Source organism: Physeter macrocephalus, chromosome 18 (assembly GCF_002837175.3).
Source record: "Physeter macrocephalus isolate SW-GA chromosome 18, ASM283717v5, whole genome shotgun sequence".
NCBI classification, from domain to species: domain Eukaryota; kingdom Metazoa; phylum Chordata; class Mammalia; order Artiodactyla; family Physeteridae; genus Physeter; species Physeter macrocephalus.
The window spans coordinates 65,059,964-65,085,096 of NC_041231.1; the positions used below are offsets into that span (position 1 = coordinate 65,059,964).

Consider the following 25,133-nt stretch of genomic DNA (forward strand, 5'->3'; position numbering starts at 1 on the left):
TTTTTCTTTCTCAAGATTGCTTTGGCTATTTGGGGTCTTTTGTGTTTCCATACAAATTGTGAAATTTTTTGTTCTAGTTCTGTGAAAAATGCCATTGGTAGTTTGATAGGGATTGCATTGAATCTGTAGGTTGCTTTGGGTTGTATGGTCATTTTCACAGTGTTGATTCTTCGAATCCAAGAACATGGTATATCTTTCCATCTGTTTGTATCATCTTTAATTTCTTTCATCAGTGTCTTATAATTTTCTGCATACAGGTCTTTTGTCTCCTTAGGTAGGTTTATTCCTAGGTATTTTATTCTTTTTGTTGCAGTGGTAAATGGGAGTGTTTCCTTGATTTCTCTTTCAGATTTTTCATCATTAATGTATAGGAATGGAAGAGATTTCTGTGCATTAATTTTTTATCCTGCTACTTTACCAAATTCATTGATTAGCTCTAGTAGTTTTCTGGTAGCATCTTTAGGATTCTCTATGTATAGTATCTTGCTCTACCCACTTTTTAATTGGGTTGTGTGTTTTTTTACTGTTTGATTTTATGAGTTCTCTGTATATTTTGGATATTAACTCCTTATTGAGTATGTCATTTACAAATATTCTTCTCCCATTCATTAGGCTGCCTTTTTGTTGATAGTTTCCTTCATTCTTCCTCTTTTTTCTTTTTCTGTTCTTTTCTTTGCTCTTCTTTTGTCTCTCTTTCCATGTGATTTGCTGACTCTCTTTAGAGTTACATTTGGATTCCTTTCTCTTTTTTGTGTGTGTATCTATTATAGATTTTTGCCTTTAGTTACCATGAGGTTTATATATTTTATATATACATGTGATTATTTTAAGTTGATAGTCTCTGAAGTTCAAACACATTCTAACAACCCTGCATTTTTACTTCCTCCCCAGCATGTGTCATGTTTCTGACATCATATTTACATCTTTTTGTTTTGTGTACCCCTTAACTACTTATTGTGGATATAGATGATTTTGTCTTAACTTCCCTACTAGCTTTGTAAGTGGTGGATATACTACCTTTACTGTATGTTTGCCCTTACCAGTGATATTTTTTTCCTTTTGTAATTTTATATTTCTAGTTGTGGTCTTTCTTTTCCACTTAGAGAAGTCCCTTTAACATTTCTTGTAAATGTTAGTGCAGTTTAGTAGTGCTAAGCTCTTTTAGATTTTGCTTGTCTGGGAAACTCTTTATCTCTCCTTCAAATCTCAATGAAAGCCTTGCTGAGTAGAGTATTCTTGATTCAGGTTTCTCTTTTCATCACTTTGACTATATCATGCCACTCCCTTCTGGCCTGCAAAGTTTCTGCTGAAAAGTTGGCTGACAGTGTTATGGAAGTTCCCTTGTGTACAACTAATTGGTTTTCCCTAGCTGCTTTTAAGATTCTCTCCTTATCTTTAACTTTTGTCATTTCAGTTATAATGTGTCCTGGTGTGGACCTGTTTGGGATCATCTTGTTTGGGACTTTCTATGCTACCTGGACATGGAAGTCTGTTTCCTTTCCTGGGTTAGGGAAATTTTCAGTTATTATTGCTTCAAAAAAGTTCTCTCCCTCTTTCTCTCTCTCTTCTCCTTCTGGGTCCCCAACAATGTGAATGTTCGTATGTTTGTCTCAGAAGTCTTTTAAACTGTCCTCATTTTTTTTTCCTGTTTTTTTTTCTCTTCAGCTTGGGTGATTTCCACCTCTCTGTCTTTCAGTTTGCCAATCTGTTCCCCTGTATCATCTTATCTACTGTTGATTCCTTCTAGTGTATTTTTCATTTAAGTTATTTTATTCTTCAGCTCTGTTTGGGTCTTCTTTATATTTTCTAAGTCTTTATTAAACTTCTCACTGTGTTCATCCATCCTCTCCCAAGTTTGTTGAGCATCTTTATGATGATTACCTTGAACTCTTTATCAGGTAGATTGCTTATCTCCACTTCACTTAGTTCTTCTTTGGGGATTTTATCTTGTTTCTTCCTTTGTCACCTCATTTTGCCTAATTCTCTTTGTTATTTGTATGGTATGTAACCTAATGGTAGGTTGGTTACACTTCATGATCTTGGAGAAGTGGCACTTTGTAGGAGTCATTCTATGGAGCCCAGCAGCACACTCCCCTCTGGTCACCAGAACTATATGCTATAGGGATGCCCCCATGTGGGCTGAGTGGGCCCTCTGTTGTGGTGGGGCTTACTACTGTGGGTGCCCTGGTACACAGGACTGGCCTCTAGTCCAGTTGGCTGCCAATCCCTATCTCCTACAGAAGCTACCAGCTGTTGGTGGGTGGGGCCACATCCTGGCCCAGCTGGCTGCATGGCCTGGGGAGTTCTGGGGATGGTGCTGGCCTACTGTTGGGCGAGGCAGGGTCCTGGCAATTCTGGCTGCAGGCCCAGGGTGTCCCAGGTCAGCTGGCTGCAAGGCCCAGTGGGTCCTGGGGCTTGTGCCAGCCCACTGGTGTGTGGTGCAGAGACCTGGCACGCTGGCTGTGGGGCTTGGGACTCCCAGGCTGGTTCTGGCCTGCTAGTGGGTGGCGCCAGGTCCCTGTTCAGCCTGAGGGGGTCCCAAGACTAGGGGTGACTGGCTGGTGGGTAGGTAAGCCCCAGCACTAATAGGCTAGAGGGAGGACTCCAAAATGGTGCTTACCAGTACCAGTGTCCTCATGGTAGAATGAGCTCCCCAAAGTGGCTGCTGCCAGTGTCTATATCTCCAGGGGAGTTCCAGTTGCCTCCTGCCTATCCTGGAAGCTGTCCAAGGTCAGCAAGTGAGTCTGACCCAGGCTTCTTTCAGATTGTTGCCTCTGAGCTGGGACTTGGAGCGTCTGAGATTCTGTACATGCCCTTCAAGAACGGAGTCTCTAATTCCTACAGCCCTCTGGCTCTCCTGAACGCAAGCCCTGCCTTCAGAGCTAGATGTTCTGGGAGCTTATATTTCTGGTGCAGGACCCTAGGGTTGGGAAGCTTGAAATGGGTCTTGGACCCCTCAATCCTTGGGAAGAACTTCTGCAATTGTGATTATTCTCCTCTTTGTGGGTCACCTACCCGGGGATGTGGGTCTTGACTATACCACAGCTCTGCCACTCCTACCCTTCTTGTTCTGGTTCCTTCATTATATCTTTAGTTGTAGAAGGTCTTTTCTGCTAGTCTTCAGGTTGTTCTCATAGACAGTTGCTCTGTAAACAGTTGTAGTTTTGGTGTGCCCCGTGGGAGGAGGTGAGCTCAGGGTCTTCCTACCCTGCCATCTTGGTGACCAGGAAATCATTTAGATCAGGATTTCTCAACTTTGGCAGAACTGACATTTGAACTGGGTAATTATTTGTTGTGGGGGCTGTCCTATATATTGTAGGATGTATAGCAGCATTCCGGGCTCCTGTCCACTAGATGCCAGTAATATCACCCAGTTGTGACAACCCAAAATATCTGTGTTTTCAAACCCCCTCTTTCAGGGGCAGGGGACAAAATCCCTCCCACCTTGTTTGAGCATTGCTGTATTAGATCACCTTTAAGTTATGCATGTGTAATATTATGGTAGAGATTATGTAAACTGGGGCAACTTTGGACATTTCAGGAGAAGGCTGTTAGACCACTTAGTGGGATGTTATAGAGGTGATCTTCTAATATTCCGTAATTCTTATAAATAAACTTTTCTTTAGCTCTCGTAAGAAAACAAAAAATGGAGAAAGGTCAGAAAGATTGGCAACATCAAGCTCTAGGCAGAGTGCGAGCTGCTAGCAAGTTGAGGGCAGTCACAGGAGTGAGAACAAATAGGTGACAAAGGAGGCAGGATGGGATTTAGCTCTTGTTTTCACAGAAATGAATCTTAGCAGGGAAATGGTTGTCCTTTCAAATGCAAGCCAGTGGCAACTTCGAGCTCAGTCCTGAGTGGGGGGCACAGTCTACCAGGGCCCCTGGTGGGGTTGCTGGGCTTCCTGGGTGTATTGGAATTTGTAGAAATACATGGTTTCACAGTACCTATTGCCTTGCTTATAGTAATGGGAGGACAGTTGTTTTTCCAAGGAATACTTTTGAGGGCAGGGGGAGGAAGGGTATGGTTTGCCTGAATAAATGTGTTCACTTTAGGCTCCCATTAGTTAAATGAGCAAGAAGAGAAAAGTATAGCAGCATTCCACCAGGTGGTGCTATATCCGACTCATTCACCAAGCATGGCTGAATTAGGTTTTCTGTGACCCTGTCTCTCCCGGTGTATTTTCTCAGTCCTTTTGAAATAATGTGGATTGAGCTATACTTCAAATGAAAGATATCTGCCAGTTGAAAAAAAATTTCCATTCTAGTGTTAATCTCTACTTCTGACTCAAAATATATGCATTTCTATTCCAAGGATCTATCTCGACAACCAAGCTCAGGCTCAGAAGGCGCTAGAACATATTGTGTTCATAACAAAAGATTTCTCCCTTTTTTCAATTTTAATTAATGCTATCACCAGGTGATTTGATAACACTGCGACTGGCAAGTACAAGCAAAACTGATATAGAAACTTTTTAACTTCAATTTCTTCAATACTCTGCTGACCGTTATCAGAGATGAGTTTCATGCCTACCCTCATCAGCCTGGGATATAAAAAAGGCAGAGGTTAGGATATTAAAATGCTTTGCAGAGCTCTGAAATACAATAATGTGCTCCAGAAGACAGCCCTATGACCTGGAGGTCTGGTTACATGGCATTTAAACAGGGAACTTGGCCGTGATACACCAGGACAACTGGATAGCCTGACATCAAAACGAGAAGTTCTATACATTCAATATCCTGTGATAAACCATAATGGAAAAGAATATGAAAAAGAATTTTTATATATGTATAATTGAATCACTTTGCTGTATAGTAGAAATTAACACCACATTGTAAATCAACTATACTTCAATTAAAAAAACAACAAAATGAGAAGTTCTAAGCGCTCATTTAAGCAATTATCTCTTAACTGGGAAGTTGTGAGATTCACCATCTACTGAAATTTTTAATCCCTTGGGGAGAAAAAGGATACAAATATGTTTATCTTTTATAAATCTTCAGGTCAGTCTACCAGTATGTATGAGCCAAGAGAAAGAATTCCCCTGCAGCTGTTATAAGTAGGTGTTTTGGTTATTTTGTTTTGTTCTTTTAAGGAAGAGAGACTATTATTGACCCTCAGCAGAGGTAGCCTTAATTGAATAGTAACATACTAAGGGACCCTCAAGGACGATGGGGCAGTAGTTAAAACAGTGGGTGTGGGGGGGTCCACATCCCATTTAAAACATGGTCAGAAGAAAAAGACAAGTGACATGGTCTCAGGCGAAGAGCAGGCAAAATGGAAATCAAAGATAGAAGTAAAGAAAATGGAAGGAAAACGTGCCCTCAAGTGTTTATCATATACGTCTGTTTATCAATTAAAATATTAATAGCACGACAATGCATACTTGTCATATATTTTCCATCAAAATAATGGAGAGTAAGGGTGAGGACAGGTGGAATGGCCAGGACTTTGAGTTGCTAAAGCAAACACAAAGTTCCTCATCACAGGCTTGCCTAGGGCAGGGCCTGACCATAAAGTGTATTTCCTTTAGAACTCGCTGAAAACAAATATTTCTTTCTTTTAGTATTTTAATACAAACATACTGGTAAAAATCCTTATCAAACAAATACAAACTGTAACAACTGACTTAAAGATTTAAAGACATTGAGAAGCAGGATGGGGATGGTAGAGTGCACTAAGGTACCTCAGAGATCTTCTAAAGGTCTGTATCTCCCTTATTCTAGAGAAGCACTTCCTAAATGGCCACGTGTCCCTCCTTTGGCTGCTTTCTACCCCTACCCACAAGTTAACATGTGTTGTGTGAAGAAAAAGAAAAGTTCCTTAGTGAAACACATTTGGGAAACACTATACACTATATGCCCTTCTTAGAGATTTCTGGTGCACTTGGGCATATTTAAAGGGCATCAAAATATTTGAGAGGCTCTGGGAAAGGAGAATCTGTGTAACTGACTCAGCATTTCCCAAGTTTAAATCCCCATCCCCGTCCCTACCTTCACCCCCAGGAATACTCATTAGCATCTCACAGGCCTCTAGTCTCCTCTAGTAGAGTGTTTGGGAAATGCTATTCCATAGATACAAGTATTGTGTCTTCTTGCTACCTTGAAAGGATTGTGAAGATTTACAAGACTTACCAAAAGGATCTACTTAATATCCTGAGAGTTCAGATTTTTGCTCAAATTTGGCTTCTTGGTACAATTGTTTAGCTTTTGCCCTATCATTCTCCTAATTGAAACATCATCTGTGTTGGGAAATAATTGTTTTGTGATTCCTGTAACAACAACAACAAAACACAGAAAAACACTTTGTCAGAAGGATGTAGACTCACAGATGCAGAGAACAAACCAGTGGCTGCCAGTGGGGAGAGGGATGGGGGAGGGGCGATATTGGGTAGGGGGGGTAAGAGGTACAAACTAGTATGTATAAAATAAGTTATAAGGATATATTGTACAACTGGCAATATAGCCAATATTTTATAAGTATAAATGGAACATAAACATTAAAAATTGTGAAACACTATATTGTACACCTGTAACTTATATAATACTATACATCAACTATACTTGAATAAAAATTAATTAATTTTAAAAAACCACTTTATTAGGCCTTTGCATCTTAAGGTATGAACTGAAATAAAACACCAATCAATTCACATTATAATTTTGTCTCTATTTTGAAAGAGCAGCCCAACACCCATGAGATATTTAAATAGATGAATCTGTAGGCAGATTTTTCAAAGCAAAGCAAGACATAACAAAAGTCTATATCATAAACTGAGAGCATACATATACATCTTCCTATGGTACCATTCAGCTTTAACCTTGCTGCTTGCTCTGAATGCTAAATGCCCTTGATCCAAAATGCTGGGAATTTATTTTTACCCATTCCCAACATCAGTTGAAACAAGCAGATTCTGACTGACGTTTTTCCAACTAAGAAATGATGCACTATTAAAATATAGAGAGCTGCGATTCAGTGAGTCCTTAAATTTGTTGGCTATTTGCAAAAAAATTACTTGATATCCTAAATTATTATATTTAAGGAGATTAATTAACTTACAAACCATAAGTAGGATGGTTAAATTAACCTCTGTTTTTTTCTGAATAAAAGAAAAGGGATATTTCTAACCCAGATAAGAAAAAGAAAATACGACATAAACTGTTACTAAAATTTTGTTGGAAAGGATTTTGAAAATTTACTTTTCTAAAGCTATAAATTTTATGAATCCAAACTTTTCAGTGATATAAAATTCATTTTTATTTTAATAACCGTTTTTAATGTAAAGTTTTTCTACAAAATTCCCCAGATATCATAAGAGGTTTAGGCTATCCTCAGATTTTTTTCTCTCATAGAAAAATAAACTTGAAGAAAAAAAAAGATAAAGAACAACTTAAAGCTGAATGGTAAAATAATTTCAGATTCATGTGACAATATAATACAAACACATTATCACCTATGATTTCTTGAACTTCATTCTGATTCATAGCTGGTTTCACTGCCTTGTCCCTTGAAGTAGAGGATTTTGCCCCCGTCAGGCTGTGTGTGGCCATGTATTCATTTGTGTAGAGCACTTGCATTAAATCATTAATAAACTTCTGAGGCTTGCTCTTGTTGCAACGGGCAATCTGCCATTTTTCAATCTTGAACTAAAAAATTAAAAATAATAATTGAAATAACTGAAAAAGGAAAGGAAAGGAATATCTGAAGAACTATATTACTCATTGAATTAATACAGACCAGAAAACAAAACCAAGTCTTTAAGGTGATGTATGATACTTTTAATATATATTGTACATTTCAGGGGTTAGAATTAGATGTAAACTTTGAGCTAATTCCCAACATTTATGAGGTATTTGTTCTAGAGTGTATACAAATTCTTGTCATGTAATCTGGATTTGGTGCTTTAAGGATTAATCCATCCTTAACATTTCCTACTAAGCGTGGTAGCATAATAATGGCCCACTGACAATATCCACATCGTTATCCCTGTAACCTTTGAATATGTTACCTTATATGGGAAAATCAACTTTGTACGTGTCATTAAAGTACCTTGAGATGGGGAGAGTATGCTGAGTTATCCAGGTGGGTCCAGTCCAATCACGTGAGCCTTTTTTTTTTTTTTTTTTGCGGTACGCGGGCCCCTCACTGGTGTGGCCTCTCCCGTTGCGGAGCACAGGCTCTGGACGCGCAGGCTCAGCGGCCATGGCTCACAGGCCCAGCCGTTCCGCGGCACGTGGGATCTTCCTGGACCGGGGCACGAACCCGTGTCCCCTGCATCGGCAGGCGGACTCTCAACCACTGTGCCACCAGGGAAGCCCCTTTTTTTTTTTTTTTTAAACACTTAAAATTTGTGTATTTTATTGCAGGTACGAATATGTATATTTACATACACATATAACTTTGTTTATAAATATATACACACAGTATCTGGTATGTAGTAAGTACACCATAAATGTTAATAATAATAATGAAAATGGCTAACATTTATTGAGCGCTCACATGAGCCCTTAACTGCAGAAGAGGGAGGCAGAAAGAAGACACGGAGGAAGGAGGAGAGAATAGAAGAGTGAGAGGGCTTTGCCTGCCCTGACTGGCTTTGAAGATGATGGAAGTGGACCATGAACCAGGGAAGGGGGCTGCCTCTAGAAGCGGGAATGGCCTTCAGTTTATAGTCGACAAGAAAACAGAAAACAGAGAACTCGGCTCTAGAACCATAAGAAACTGAGTTCTACAACAACCCCCATGGACAGGAAACAGATTCTTCTCCAGAGCCTCCGAAAAGGAGAGTACCTGCCAGCACCTTGATTTTACCACATTTCTGACCTACAGAACTCTGAGGTGGTAAGTTTGTATTATTATAAATCACTAAGTTTGTGGGAATCTGTTACACAGCAAAGGAAACCGGTACACTAAGATTCAAATATTCTGAATGTTAGATATGAGCATTTAATTATTGCTCTTGAAGGCATAATTTCCCAGGCTGATTCTAACGAAACTTGTATTTTTAGCTTCTATTTCTTGATTAAGAGAAGTCGGGAAAGTAGAAGAATTGTGTTCTGCCAGCATGTACAGCCTAAAATTCACTTTGTCTCAATGATACAGTTTTATAACCTTTAATGCATAGTTGTCCTTCTGTCACTGGTTTAAGAATTTCCTAGTTTAATAACTTCATCGTTGTCCACCATTTGACTTTAATTTTCTGAACTGGATATTCATTTCACAAATAATAGATTTATTGTAAAAAACTGTTTTATGGGGCTTCCCTGGTGGCGCAGTGGTTGAGAGTCCATAGATTTATTGTAAAAAACTGTTTTATGGGGCTTCCCTGGTGGCGCTGTGGTTGAGAGTCCGCCTGCCAATGCAGGGGACATGGGTTTGTGCCCTGGTCCGGGAGGATCCCACATGCCGCGGAGCGGCTGGGCCCGTGAGCCATGGCCGCCGAGCCTGCGCGTCCGGAATTATGTTGTACAGTAATTTTAATTTTGTATGTCACCGTATCCCAGAGAAAGATGGGATGGTCTTCCAGCTGACCTGTTTCTCATCCGTGTGATGCTGTTCCTCAGCTTTCAAGGAAATTGGTGAACTGGAATTAGAATTAGAATTACTACATGTGGAGGCAAATGAATCTGGTGAGGAGTTATTTGTTGTTCTCCAGAGGGTGGACGCAGACGTGGACAGGGTTCCTCCACCCTTGAGCAGGGCCTCCGCCATACTAACCAATTCTTCAAACTGGGTGACGGCCTGTGGTAAAACTAAAATGGCAAGAAAAAGTAGCACTTTACAAATACTTGTCATAGCAGCCTAGATACATATTTTCTATGATGTGTATATGCATAGAAGTATGTAGAACAAACTTAACACTTGCTATCTTTGGAAAATAAACATGGTAAGAAGAATGGTTGGAACATATTTACTTTTTATTATTAAATAATTTAATAATTGCTTAATAATCATCAATTTTTAAAATTTGGTTATTGTAGTCAAATATAAATGCATTACTTTGTAACTAACATAATGTTTTTAAGACTTGATTCTTTTTCTAATTGCTAATGATATTATTTGAAGGTGTTTAAGGAGACATTACTGATTCTATCACTTTCCATCAGGCCAGTTTAAGTGACAAGATAAAGTAAACCGTTTCTCACAGATTGAAATAAATTTTCTATGGCCTTAGTGTGTGATTTGCCAGGGAGTCAAAGGCCATCAAATTAGTAAAAATTCATGGCCACAGTTCAAATCTATGTGTTCACATATTAAAGATGGATTTTGGTAATCAACTGAATGTTCTCTTTGTTCCTTTTTTTAAATGGAAACTTACACATTCAAAGCTTTCATGCCTCCATGTTAAATGGTCTTCTCTTGTTATATCTAGTTTGTTTCCTAAGGACAAATAACATTTTGTTGGAGTTGGAAGACACCTTGAACCCTGTCTAATTCAACTCCTGACTCTATGGTTGGGGGTAATGCCTGCTGGAGAGGTGAAAAGACTCTGAAACTTTTTTGTACTTTTCTAAGCATATTATTGAGCTATATAATCTTTGGAATAATAGCTGATTGGAGACCTGAAAATCAGACATATTGATGACATGTCCAAATCAATACATTTAGTACTATGTTAATAGAAAAATTTAAAAATCTGCTAAAGAAGAAAATCTTATTTTATATTTTTTTCAATTAATATTTGCTAATCACCTCTCATGTGCCAGACAGTTGTTCAATCAGCAATTATTTATTGAACACTTAATAATATTAGACATTTATCTAGGCTTCTACTCTGTGCCAGGCACTATTCTGGGAACTTTACTGATGTTCATTTGTTTACTTCTCATTGCACCTCTCTGAGATGGGTATTATCATTACCCGCAGATAGGAATTATCATTACTCGCAATTTACAGATGAGGACAGTTAGGCAACGAGAGGTTAAATAACCCATCTGGGTCAACTCAGTGAAAAGAAGAGCCAACATTCAAATGTGGACTCTGCCAATTCCATGCTATAAACTTCTATGTCATGCCAACTCTCAACATTTGCCCACCACTCTGTTAGGTGCCAGGGATGAGACTGGGAGCAAAACCAGATGTGATCCTAGACTCTTGGAACTGTGAGGGGGTGGGGAGTATTGTTTACCTAACCATGCTGTGTGTAAGAATTTGACCCGCTCAAAGAAGGTCTGGCCACCTGTCCTAACCGCCACCCACCACCCCCCAGTTCCTGGGAAGTAACTCTCAACCCTTGAATTTCCCGAGCGATAGCAGGAGTGTCTTTGTTATTCATGGTGAGCCCCTTAGAACACACCTGATTTATGTTTATGCTAAGGAGTTTCTCAGGGTGGGGACAGTCACACCCAATAATCTTAGGGTAGAAGCTGGCCATAGCCAGAAAGGCAGAGAGACCATGTGGGCAATCAATCAGTGAATCAATCATGTTCACGTAAAAACTTTGGACACCCAAGCTCAGAGACCTTCCTGGGTGGACAATCCTCTGTGCATTTTGTTGTAACATATAAAGACAAGTAGGTAATGTATCCTGAGGACAGAAGTTCCTCACTTGGAAACTAACCAGACTCTGCCCTATGTGTCTCTTCCAACTTTGCCTGGTTCTAATTTGTATTCTTTCCCTGTAATAAATGTAACCATGAATATAATAGGTTTTGGTGAATTAAGTTTCTCTGGCAAATTACTGGACCTGAGGGTGGTTTTGGAAAACCCCTAAACTTGCAGTCAGTATCAGAAGTCTTAGAAGACTTGGCAGTCTAGAGGACTGTGCCCTTAACCTTGCAGTTTGGCTAACTCAAGGTACATGCAAAGAAATGAAAAATCACAGTTGTTAAGGTCACAAAGGAGAGGCAAACAGCCTAGAGAGGGAAGGGCCACAGAGGGCTTCTCTTAGGAGGTCAAGATTGATCTGAAACCTGAAGGCTGAGCAGGAATTAAATAGCCCGAGGGAATGAGGAGGTCATCAGAAGCATAGGAAACACAAGTTCTGTATTTGAGGAACTGAAAGAAGGCCAAAGCTGGAATGTAAAGAGAAAAAGGGAATTCTGCATTAAAGTGGGGTTTAGAGAATATTCACTGTTTTTTCTAATAATGAAAGTTATACATGTTCATTGGAATATATCCTTCTTGCCATTTCTATCTTTGTATTCTGTCTTTGTATATCTCTATCTATATTCATGTATTTTCTCTTACATAATTAGGACAATGCTATATGCATAGCATTGTATCATGGTTCTTTTTTCCAATTAAGACCATACATTGAATATTTTGCCTATTTTATTAAATCTTGGAAAATATGATCTTTTAAGGTCTAATTTGCTTAGAATCAAAGTCAAGATCTTATGTGAAGTCTGAGCAGAATTTAAGTAGGTAGAGGGGGATGAGTTTGACAAAAGGATATACCCAATTAGCTCACACTAATATGTTCGAGATATAGAACATTTCTGCCCACCCAGAAATTTGCCTCATGTTTCTTCCAAATCAATCCCTGCTCGCTCACCTCAGGGGCAACCATTAATGTGACTTCTTTAGTCAAAGGCATGTTTTACCTGTTCTAGAATTCCATATAAATGGATACAAACAGTATATTCTCCTTTTTTTGGTTTGACTTTTTTGTTGTTGTTGTTCTGCATAATGTTTTGAGATTCATTCATGTTGTTGTGTCAGTTAGTCATTCTTTTTTCAGGAGGATGAATATTATTTTTATTTTTTATTGAAGTATAGTTGATTTACAATGTTTCAGGTGTATAGCAAAGTGATTCAGGTATATATATATATTCTCTTTTGTTGCTGAGTGATATTTCATTACATGGATACTCCACAATTAAAGTATCCATTCACCTGCTGATGGGTTATTTTCCACTTGAACACACGACTTTAAGGATTCCCTAATATCTCAAGGTATTGATGTCCTCTAATTTATGCAAATGCTCCTTTTTTTCGTTTTGGAATTTAGGTTGCTTCCATTTTTTCTTGATTACAGACAAAACTCTTATGAACCACCTACCACACACATCTTTATATGCATCTCTGATCATGTCAATGCTATAAATCTCTGAAAGCGTAACAATAGGCTCAGAGGTATAAATGTTTCCAAGACTCAGTTAATGTCACCGAATGGCTCTCCGAAAAGAGTCTTCCAACTTAAATGCCCACTAGCAAGGTAAGAAGTCATCCACATCACTGCACCATCAACAAGAGGTGTTCATTATTAACAACAATATTCACTATTTTAATAGGTTAAAATTTTAGTACAATTATTTAAATTGTAATTATTGCAGTTATTTGATTATTGTGAAGTTGGATACATATTTATTTATTGATTATTTGAACTTATTCTATGAGATACCTGTTAGACCAAAGAATGTTAGTACTTTTTTTACTTTATGATAGCTTAGATGGTTTTTGTCAAGTGCTTATAGGAATGCCTAGTGCATTATAAACACAATGTATTAGCTATTATTATTAATTCCCTTATATCTTGAGCACTTTAACCTTTAATTTGTCATAAGTTGCAATTATTTTTCTTAGAGTATTTTAATTTTAGTATGTTTTAAGTGTACACACGTACAAAATAGATAACTAATAACAATCTGCTGTATAAAATAAATAAATAAAATAAAAATTTTAAAGAAGCACATACATATTTTTAGTTTTTACTTAATTAAAAGTAGCAGTCTTATGGAAGCAACCTAAGTGTCCATCGACAGATGAATGGATAAAGAAGATGTGGCACATATATACAAAGACACAGACCTACTAGAGAATGGACTTGAGGACACGGGGAGGGGGAAGGGTAAGCTGGGACAAAGTGAGAGAGTGGCATGGACATACATACACTACCAAATGTAAAACCGATAACTAGTGGGAAGCAGCTGCATAGCACAGGGAGATCAGCTCGGTGCTTTGTGACTACCTAGGAGGTAGTCACAAAGGGATAGGGAGGGTGGGAGGGAGGGAGATGCAAGAGGGAAAAGATATGGGGATATATGTATATGTATAGCTGATTCACTTTGTTATAAAGCAGAAACTAACACACCATTGTAAAGCAATTATACTCCAATAAAAAAAAAAGTAGCAGTCTTTTCCTTAGTTCATTTCCTTAGTTCATTCATTTACTTTATGCTTAGCAAGTCATTCAGATCAGTTAAATATTCACTCATATATTTCATACAGTTTAAACATCTTTTCACAAGTAAGTTTTTTTTCTCCCTGGATATAATTTTTTCTAACTTTTAATGTAAAAATTTAAACACACACACAAAATAGTAAACTCCCATGTACCCCATGCCCTAGTTTCCAACTCATGGCCAATTTTGTTCCACCTGTATCCCTACCCACTTTCTCCCCACCTCCAAAATTACTTCAAGCAAATCACAGGCATCATTTCATTTTATCTGTAAATATTTCTGTGTATATCTCCAAAGGTAAGAAATTTAAATATATATATATAATATATGGTTTTATATATATATATATATAAAACCATAACACCATTGTCACAGCCAGAAATACTTAGCAATAGTTCTTGAATATCATTTAAAAAAAAAACAAACTAGCAAGTGTTCAAATTTCTCTGATTGTCTCGTTTTTGTTCTTGTTTTTAGCTTGTTTGAATCAGAATCCAAATAAAGTCCATACATTACAATTAGTTGCTGTCTCTTTTACAAACTATAGGTTTCCTTTTCATCTCCTAGTTTTTTCCTTGCAATTTATTAGTTGAAGAAACTGGGTCCTTTGTCCTGCAGGATTTCCCACAGTCTGGATTTTGCTGAATGCACCGCTAAGGGGGTGTATAACATATTCTTCCCTGTAGTTAGATCTAAAGGCTTGATCAGTGTTTTAACTTCCAGCAGGTGGCATTGAATGCATGGTTACCTTTTGTTGCGATATTAGCGGTCACTGATGATCACTGCCTAGATTCATCAAGGGTTGCAAAATGGTGATATCCTAATTCTTCTTCATTTAGCTAGAATTCTTCTACCAAGGGAAACTTTCTCTCATCAACTATTTGGCTACCCTGAGGTTCATTTCATATAATAATGGCAGGATAAATTCTTGATTTTTCAGTCTGTATTTGCCAGTTTTCAAAATACTGAGTTGGTTCTTTCAGATGACCATTAAGTTTTTTCTCTTTTGAATGAAGTCATGCATGTAAATATACATGATAACCAGTTGCCCTGATCATTATTATTGATGCTCCAATAATAATGATCTTTAGCCAGTGGGAACCTCTTCCAGTTGACACGTCCACATGGTCTTTGCTGACCTCCTTGCTTTCTGGTAGGACAAGATTTTCATCTATATTTCCTGTTTGAGGCTCCTGACAAATCTTGTCCATTTCCTGTGCAAGTTCTGGAATCAGCCGTTTCTCCAGGGAACCCCAGCTCCCTTTAGTGGGGAACGGTATTTCAAGGCCACACCCGAGTGCTGGGAGTGCTCTTTGCTATTGGGTTCTTGTTTCTAGGCCTCTTCGGTGAACAGTATTAGAATATACATATTATTAATTTTTAAAGATAAAAATTCATCCTGTGTCAAAACCAGTACTCATTCAAATTCAGAACATGGCGTTTTAATTTAAACTGTACAGTTATGTTTTTAGTACGCCACATGGTGTGAAATTAGAACCTAACTTAAACCTGCCGCTCCCCACCGCATTGGAATATCAGTTTTCCCAGCACCATTTGTTGAATAATTCATCATTGTCCTAAATGGCTTGCAGGACTCGCCATGTAAATTGTCAGGCCCATTGCAAATGGAAAATGCAGGACTCCTTGTTCAAAGCTTCTTCAGAATTTTAATATGGTGACAGTATTTTTAACCAGTATGTGGGGCCTTCCTAGGAGCAGGGCCCGGTGTGACTGCACTGGTCATCCTACAGTGATAAGCAGACACTATATGGCACTCACCTTACCAGGTTCTGCTCTGAATACTTTACATGTCACCCAGGGAAGTACTTTTATCATTTCTATTCATCTCACACTCAGTTACACAGCTAGTAGGTGGCAGAGCCAGGATTTGAACCCAAGTGGCTTGGCCCCTGTAAACCCATGCTCTTGACCACTGTGCCACAGTGGCTCCGGGACATTTCTTCCCTGTACGGGAGGTATTATCCAGGGATGTGTGTTCTGTTCCATCGACCTGCTGGCTCTTATCCTAGTAAGTTGCTTTTAATTATCAGAACTTTATATGATTTCATGTTGACAGTTATGCCCTCAGATTCTTTTTCAGGATGTGCTTAATTGATTTTGCCTCTTTATTCTTTCAGGTTAACTTTAATATAATTATTATCAAATTACCACAAAAATAAAAACCAAAACAAAACAATTATGGGCATTTGATTGGGATTCTAGTCAAACTGTGAGTTATTTTGAGATGAATTGGCATCTTCTCATCTATGAATTTGACGTCTATTTAGATTTGTGTATTTCTCCATTGACTTTTTAATTTTTCATCATAGATTCTACACATTTCTTGTTAGGGTAACTAGTAGATTTTTTATAGTTATTTGTAATTAATGTGTGGATTCTTTTTTATTATTTTTTTAGGAATAAAACCAGCAATTTCTGATCTATAAGGAAATTACTGAGTTTTTAAAAAAACGGTAGCTATTAGATTTGGGGCACCTATTATGTACCAGGCATTTATTATTTTTTAAATACAATTAAGACTTATAATGAAAAATAGCAGTCCTCTGCCCTACTGCTCACCACCCTGGATTACCTACTACTCCTAGAGGGAGAACTTCTGATCCATTTACCTGTTTCTCTGGTAGCTACCTTCATAGTCTTAAATAATAATAAGCATATACAACTATTCTTTTATTTTTTCAGATTCATGTAATTATTTATTGACTTTCAACTACGTAACATGACAAGGCAGCCCTCTTTCAACTCCTCCACCAGCCACACAGAAACACACACACGTGGTACCCACATGTGCAATCACATACACACTGTTCTTCTCTCCATCATCCCAGGATAGTGGTAACACAACTGCTAGTTCAGTAAATACTGTGCTTACATTATTATAGTGATGTAATTCTCAATTCTTTTCCTTTAAAACATGACTTTTTTCCTAGAGTTAAAATGATCTCATTTTTAAAAGCTTGCTTATTATTATTATTTAACTGTTTATCTGACTTAAACATCTCAAAACTTCCTACCGGAGGTGTAAAATCTCCTTGCAGTATGTTTGGTAGATGACATCATGTCATCTGTCAATTTCATGTTTTTCTCAGTGATCTCTCTCCTGCAACCCCTGTACCTGTCCACCTGTAGACCAGCTGCTTCCAGGCTACTGTGGACCTGTCACCCTGGAGTGTCCCCTCACTATTATTCTGTGGCTACGTCCTGTCCCTCTCCTGTACTGGACTACCTGTTTTCTAATTGACTTTCTAGATTCACTCTCTCATTTTGAAGGAGCACACCCTCCCTTAGCTTTTGAAAAAGAAAGCACAGGAAGTACATTGAGCCTTCATAAGTAAGAAAATATTATTATTCTGCCCTCACACTTGGTCGATGGTTTCACTGGGTATAGAAGTCTAGGTTTAAATCATTTCCCTTTAGAATTTTAAAGGCATTGCTCAATTATCTTAGAGCTTCCAGTGTTGCTGGTGAAAAGTCCAATGTCATCTGACTCCCACTCCTTAGCGGGTAACATGTTTGTTCGCTCTGAAAGCTTCTAGATTTTCCCTTCCTGGTGTTCTGAAATTTCATACTGTTATGGCTTAGATAAGCCTTTTTGCTTTTGGTGGTATCTTTTTGATGTGCACACAATAAACTTTTACTAATTACTACTTCAGTGATTCACTGGTTTTACTTTGGCTACTTCTGAAACTTTGACAGCTTTCTACTATATTTAAATGAACCTGGGCAAAACTTAATTGATTTTTCCTTCTTTACTGAAATCTCATTAGTTAATAGAGTGGAGTTTTCGGCTGAGGCATTGTTTTCCCTGGGTATACATTCATTCTTTACAAATAGTGATAATTTAATACCCTTTTGTACAATAGACATACCACTTTTTTCCTTTTATATCTTATTGTGCTGGTCAGTTGTGGTCCACAAGATATGTTTCAAATGTTTAACACATTCACATAGAGCACACACACGTCTGTCATTCTGAATGTCTAGAATGGCATATATATCCTGCTATTTTTCTTAGTTAGCAGGCTTTATAGACAGATAAACAGCTCTGATTCTTAGTTCAAAGAGGAATATTGCTGAGCAAAAGTTAACTAACCACTCTGCACTCTTCTCTCAGACCCCTTTCTTATTTGGATTATACATTAAATTTCAACTTTCTGACATCTTCCCAGTTCCCAACTGTAGCTTCACAAGGAGGCCTACTATGACCATATTATTTTAAACTGTAAAACACCCCCTCTTCCTCAAATCCCCATCCTCCTTTACCTCTCCTATTTTTTCCATAGCATTTATCACTAGCTAACATATTGTATAATTTACTTAATTTTACTTAATTGTTATTTTTCATGATTTTGACTGCTTGCCTCACTGGAATGTGAGCTCTGTGAGAGCGGCGATCTTTGTTTTGTTCACTGGGTTTTCCTAGGTACTTAGAGCAGTGCCTGACATATAGAGGACCTTGTAAATATTGACTGAAAGAAGAAATGCATGCATGAATACTGCAGTGGCAGTTGGCAGTTCCTGACTCTTCCTGTTGCTTGAAGTCTAACCAACAGCCAACTTTACTTTGGTTTCTAAGGGTACATTCTAGTGTGTGTGCATGCAGGGGGGCAGACAATATTAAATACAGAATAGAGTATGTAGACTTTTAAGTGCCAAAGAGGAAACGAAATGGGAAGGGATAAAAAAACATTGCAGGGGGAGAGAGGTTGAAAGTTTAGATGGAGGGAGGAGGTCAGGGCAAAGATGAATTTAGAGTGAAGATTTGAAGTACGTAGGGTGCAAACTATGTGGATACCTGGGGAAAGAACATCCCAGGCCAAGGGAACAGCCAGTACAGAGATGCTGAAGTCAGGTCACGTCTGATGTCTTTGGAGGGAAAGCAAGTGGTCCGGTGTGGCTGGATCACAGAGAAGGATGGGGAGAGAGTAGAAAACAAGGCCAGAAAGGTATGTGGAGGGGAGGTGGCCGGATCATGTAAGGACTCAAAGATCATAAAACCGACTTCAGTTTTACCCCATGTGGGGTAGACGTGCACTGGAAGGGTCTGCAGAGAGGAGTGACGTGAGCTGGCCTACATTTAGCAGGATGTTCTTGCTGCTCTGTTGAGAGTGGACTTCACGGGAGCATAAGCAGAAGTGACAACACCAGTGAGGAAGCCACCATGATAACCTGGGTGAGAGATGCTGGTGGTTTGGACCAGAGTGGCTGTAGTGGGGGTGGTACAAAGAACTGTATTCCAGAGATATTTTGAAGGTGAAGCCAGTAGGATTTGCCAATGGACTGAGTGTAGGGTGTAAAAGAAATACAGAAATACAAGACAGCATTGTGGTTTTTGAGTTGAGAAACTGGAACAATGAAGTTAGCATTAACCGAGGCGAGGAAGAAAGAGAGGAGCAGGTTGCAGGGGAAGGGTGGGAATGTGGTCGGGGGGGCTGGTGTTTTGTCTGAGATGCCTGCCAATCTTGTCAAAACACAGTTAGCCCATGAGTCTGGAACTAAAGGGAGAAGTCCAGGCTGGAGATAAGTCATAGTTATTGATGGATTTAACACCATAGAATTGGATATGATCCCCTATGAGGTGAAAGCAGATAGAAAAGAATGAAGTCCAAGGACTGAGCCTGGGGCATCATCAAATATTTAAAGGGTAAGATGATGAAATGAGGCAGCCGTATAAACTGAGACAGAAAGCTCAGCAGTGGAGGAGGAATGTGGTGCCCTAGAAGCCAAGGAAGGAGAGGTAGCCAAGGTGTCAGATGTAACAGGGCCCTTAATGTGACCCTTGAAAAATGACCTTTGGGGTTAGCAATATGAAATTTTATGGGCTGAATTGTGTCCCCCCAAAAAGAGATGTTGAAGTCTAACCCCCAGGATCTTAGAATGTGACCTTATTTGGAAATAGGGTCTTTATAGATGTAATCAAGTTAAAATGAGGTAATTAGAGTGGGCCTTAATCCAAAATGACTGACATCCTTATAAAAAGAGGGAAGTCTGGACACAGAGACAGACAAGCACACAGTGAGGTCATCACATGAAGACTGGTCTTAATGCTGCCTCAGGCCAAGGATCAACCAGAAGCTAGGAGAGAGGCCTTCCTCAGCGCCATCAAAGGAAGTGTGGCCCTGCTGACACCTTGATTTTGGAATTCTGCTGTTTAAGCCACCCAGTTTGTGACACTTTATCACTGCAGCCCTAGGAAACTAATACATGGAGGTCATTGGCGATCATGAGAAGAGACGTTACAATGGAATGACAAGAACCTAATTGAAGTGGGATCCAAAGGGAATAAAAGGGGGAAAATTGAAAACAGTGTATAGAGTCAACATGTAAGGAGTTTTCCTACAAAGGGAAGGAGAGAAACAGGGTGGAAGGCAGAGAAGCAAATGGCCTGAGAAAGGTGGGTTTTTTTTGGTTTGTTTGTTTTTTTTAATGGGAGAAATAATTGTATGTCTGATGCTAATGGGATGATTCACTAGAGAGAGCGGGGAGGATCTCTGGAGATTTGTCCTTGATTAGCAGAAAGAGGATGCACAGATGGACATACTGCCTTTGGCTGGACAAGAGGACAGGTCACTCTTGGGTGACAGGAGAGGAAGTGGAGGTTAATACAAGCACAGGTGCAGGGAGCTGACAGTCTTTTCACATCCTCCAAGTTCTCCGTGAAGCAAAGGCATCAGCTGAGAGCAAGGATATGGAAGGTGTGGGAAGCTGGCAGAGAGAGGAGAAAATGAAACAGCAACTCCAGAGTGAGGGACAGAGAGAAACTGTTCATAGTGATGATTCTTTTCATATACTATTTTTTAAATTTTATTTTATGTCCGTGCCGCGCGGCATGTGAGATCTTAGTTCCCCAACCAGGGATGGAACCCGCATCCCCTTAACTGGAAGCATGGAGTCTTAACCCCTGGACTGTCAGAGAAGTCCCCTTCATATACTATTGAAACTGATTTGCTCCTCTTGCATTTAGAATTTTCTCATCTAAATTTATGAAAAAAATTGATCTAATTTTCTTTTGGGGGGGGTCCATGTGTCAAGTTCTGGTGTTAATAAAAACAGAGACAGAAACAATAACGATGATTACTGAGCACCTATCATATATCAGGCCCTGGTAAAGCATTTCTTCCAATTATCTAATTTAATCATCTTGGCAAGAAGGACATGAGAGATTGGCTCCATTGTGTAGATGAGGAAAGTGAAGCTGGGGCTGAGGGCAGGACAGTGACAGGGCCAAGGCTTACAGCTAGTAAGCAGGGTTGGGATTCAAACCAAAGTCGGTGACTTCAAGGTCAATACTTGAACCAGCAATGTATGCTAACTTTATCGACTAGCTTTTCATCTTACTCTACGTTCTGGAACAGATGATATAAAAATAAGAACAATCTGTTCTTCGAAAATTGCAAAAACCTCACCAGGAAAAACCATCAGTTATAAAGATGCAATATTTAAAGCGTAAAAAATAAGGAGAGAATGGCTTCTTGGTGGAATAAACATCTTATTTCCATTCATGTGCCTGTTTCTACTTAAAACTAGGAAGCCTTCAATTTAATCAATATTTGTAGGAACTCATCTGAGCCATTACTCTGTCAATCTAGCTCACCACAATGTTCTGTCTCCTACCATTTCTGTCTCCCCAAATATTGTGGAATTGTCTTCTTTATTTCCACAGCCATTGCCCTAGGCAAGGCTGCCATCCTGTTAGTCCAATGACTGTAATACCTTTCAAAAGTGGTTCTCCCCCACTCTCCTTTCTGTGTCCCTTGTACTCATTTTGTGCACAGAAGCCAGAGGGATTTATTTTTAAAATACTCTGTGTATTTACTGTTTTATAACAGAATGCTGCCCCACATAGGATATATTGCCAAATATTCAGCTGTACAAAATAGTGCATGATGCCTAACTACAAATGGAAAACATAATTTTTTAAAAATAAACACTTAAATACAATATAGGATTCTGCAAAAAGGCATTATTCCAGGTTGTTTTTAATTTTCTTGGGCCTGTATTTCCCCTTTATGTCTTCAATGGAATGTGATTATTTTCCACACCACTGCTCCCAACCCCAAACCTGAAATTTAACATATGGAATCTTTAATTCCAGTGAGTCTATAAGAGATCACAACAGGCCCCATTTTCTAGTGCTTTCCTTAGCAGAGGAGAATGAGATAAGTACATCATGAACACCTTGACATATCTGTTGTCTTACTGATCTTTTCTCTCTAAGCCTATATTAAACACTCAATAAATACTTGTTGGACAGTATTAAATGAATATGACATTTGGTATTTTGTAGGAATAATCTAACATTTTTTAATCAATAAACTAGAGGCTTCAATAGAGTGCATCCATAATAAATTATGTAATCATAGATTTTCTTAAAATGTGGTTTTTGATTTTTTTTCTCTAAGGCACTGATTTTTTCATTCTTGACAACAGCTGATTTCAATACTTTCCCTCATCAAGTATTTTTCCTTTCATCTAAAAATGTTAATTTTCTCTAAGTTTACCTTGAAGCATGACCAAAGACTGACGAAGGCGGCTGTTTTCTTTCCGGATGTTTGTTAGTTTTTGTTTCAGGCCTCTTATTTTTGTGCACAATTCCTCCTTCGACAATTCTGCTAGAGGCTCTTCATCCTCACTGGAGCTCTCACCGGGCAGAAAGGCATTTCCCGAATATGGGTCTCTCTAAAATACAAGGCAGGCACAACAAAAGCATCAAGGCAGCTCTCGTGGTTTATCCTGTGTTCCAGTTGCTGCTGCGACTTAATTAGACCTACAAGCTCCTGCTCTTCCAGGAGGGGAGCTGGGCCCTTGCAAGTGATCTAGCCTCAGCTTGGCCCTCCACTATCCAGGGGAACTCAGAATAAAAGAGGACATCAAAGTTTCACGCACAGGTCTCTTTCAAAACAGTAATCAGGATTCTGACTTTCGGCCTAACTTCAGTGAAAAACACAAAGTAGAAAAATAGTATAACAGAGTAGAATCAACCAGACCACCGTTCAGATCTTTGTAATTCATCTACATCCTCCATTTCTCTCCCGACACCTCATCCACAGCCTCTCTGTTGAGACTATGCCATGAGGCTAATTTGGGGGTTTATTCCATCAGAGAAAGGAGAAAGATTTACCCAGAACAAAGCACTGATGTCTACCTTTTAGCTTAAAAAATATTTTTTTAAGGACAGCAGGACAATAGTCGGAAAACGTATGCATTTGAGTTGTAAAACCCAGGCTTTGTTGAGGCAGAAAAGAATTTTCTCAAATTACTAAGCTGGCCTTTATATTTATATTAATCCAAATCTGGAAAATTGGAGCACAGAATGAAATTTATAAAGATCCAAATCTAGAAGCCTGGAGTATGATGCTTCTAAAAATAAACTTTAGAGTAGAAGAGATAAAGGCACATGTACACCAGAACACAACACTGTGGATCAACTATATTCCAATAAAAATTTTGAAAATAGAGATCAAGAAAGTTTCTGCTGAATAGGAAGGGAAGAGACCTCCTGGGGCCAGGTTGAGGAGCAGGAGGAATTCGGAACAGGAAGGACAGAAAGTCAGATTCTAGTGTCTGCTCTTCCTGCCCCGACCTTTGTGGGGAAGAGAGGTGGATCACAGGGGACGGGGTAGATGATAGAAACATCCAGATGAATGAGGGGCAGTCCCAGGGCAGCAAGGCCGGCTCCGTGCTTCTCAGCACATCATAAATGCCCCAAAGGGGACCCATGTCCAGCAACATCAGGGCAACACGGTGCTTTCTGGGCCACGGATCAGAAATGGACAAAATTGGTGTCTGGACAAATGGACCAGAGACAGTATCCAGACTCCCCAGAGCTCGTGCAGAGCAGCTGGAGAATCCAGAGGATCCCTGTGTCCCGGTCAGGAACTGGGTAAGTGCTGGGGGAACTGGTGAACAGAGAGGCTACAGGGTGCCAGAACCTTACAGAAGATGGCAGTGGGTCCCAGCACAGCAAACATCAGCAGATGGTGCCAACAGAACCCCCTGGGAGCTTGAGGGAATGCTGTGCCTCAGCAGTAACAGTACTGGCCCCTAAGGAAACAGGCAGAAGACTTAGAGCCTGGGCAGAAGACCAGCTGTCCCTCCCCAGACGCTGGATGATATGTAACACTCCTCAAAACTTGAAACACTTCCCAGGAAAATAACAGGAAGTGGAGGAGAGTGAGAAGCTAGTCCCCATTGAGACTTAAACCCTGAAGTGACTGAAACTATACCAATACCTCAAAGGGATTTTAAACACCAGAACACTCTAAGTGGGCTTCCCTGGTGGCTCAGTGGTTAAGAATCCTCCTGCCAACGCAAGATACATGGGTTCGAGCCCTGGTCTGGGAAGATCCCACATGTTGCAGAGCAACTAAGTAAGTCCCTGTGCCACAACTACTGAGCCTGCGCTCTAGAGCCCGCGAGCAACAGCTACTGAAGCCCATGCGCCTAGCCTGTGTTCCGCAGCAAGAGAAGGCACCGCAATGAGAAGCCTGCGCGCCGCAACGAAGAGTAGCCCCCTCTCCCAGCAACCAGAGATAATCCTGTGCGCAGCAACAAAGACCCAACGCAGCTAAAAATAAAATTAAAATTGAAAAAAAAAGAACACTCTGTAATTCACTGTCAATGGACAAGTTCAAGCTTTCCCCGCCCCCGCTTTTCTTATCTAGCAGGGATGGAGAATTGAAAGCCAGATGAGATCAGTTATAGAAAATACAATTATATTTTTGTATGATCAGTAATGTATACATTCAACCTCACTCCTTATTTTACAAGTATACAAATCTATGTATGTATACATATTTCATTATTCCACGTGTGTGTGACATATATAATATATGTAATGGTAATGAAAATTACTATTGTCCTATGTTGGCAAGTAGCTAAACTACTCATGCTAGATATATAAATCTTTAATAAAAAAACTGATGGGGCTTCCCCGGTGGCGCAGTGGTTGAGAGTCCGCCTGCCGATGCAGGGGACACGGGTTTGTG

General features: G+C 39.4%; 1 protein-coding gene across 1 annotated transcript in view; it reads right to left on the reverse strand.

The window, feature by feature from the left end:
* Window positions 1-25,133, reverse strand: part of BEND6 (BEN domain containing 6) — a 50,949-nt gene that overhangs the window by 2,835 nt on the left and 22,981 nt on the right. Inside the window, exons 3-6 of the mRNA XM_007119163.3 lie at window positions 22,647-22,824; window positions 9,530-9,750; window positions 7,452-7,644; window positions 6,133-6,269 (exon numbers count right to left, since the gene is read on the reverse strand). Coding sequence (XP_007119225.1) covers window positions 6,142-6,269; window positions 7,452-7,644; window positions 9,530-9,750; window positions 22,647-22,824 — 720 coding nt within the window. The 3' untranslated portion in view covers window positions 6,133-6,141. The remainder of the gene's footprint in view (window positions 1-6,132; window positions 6,270-7,451; window positions 7,645-9,529; window positions 9,751-22,646; window positions 22,825-25,133) is intronic.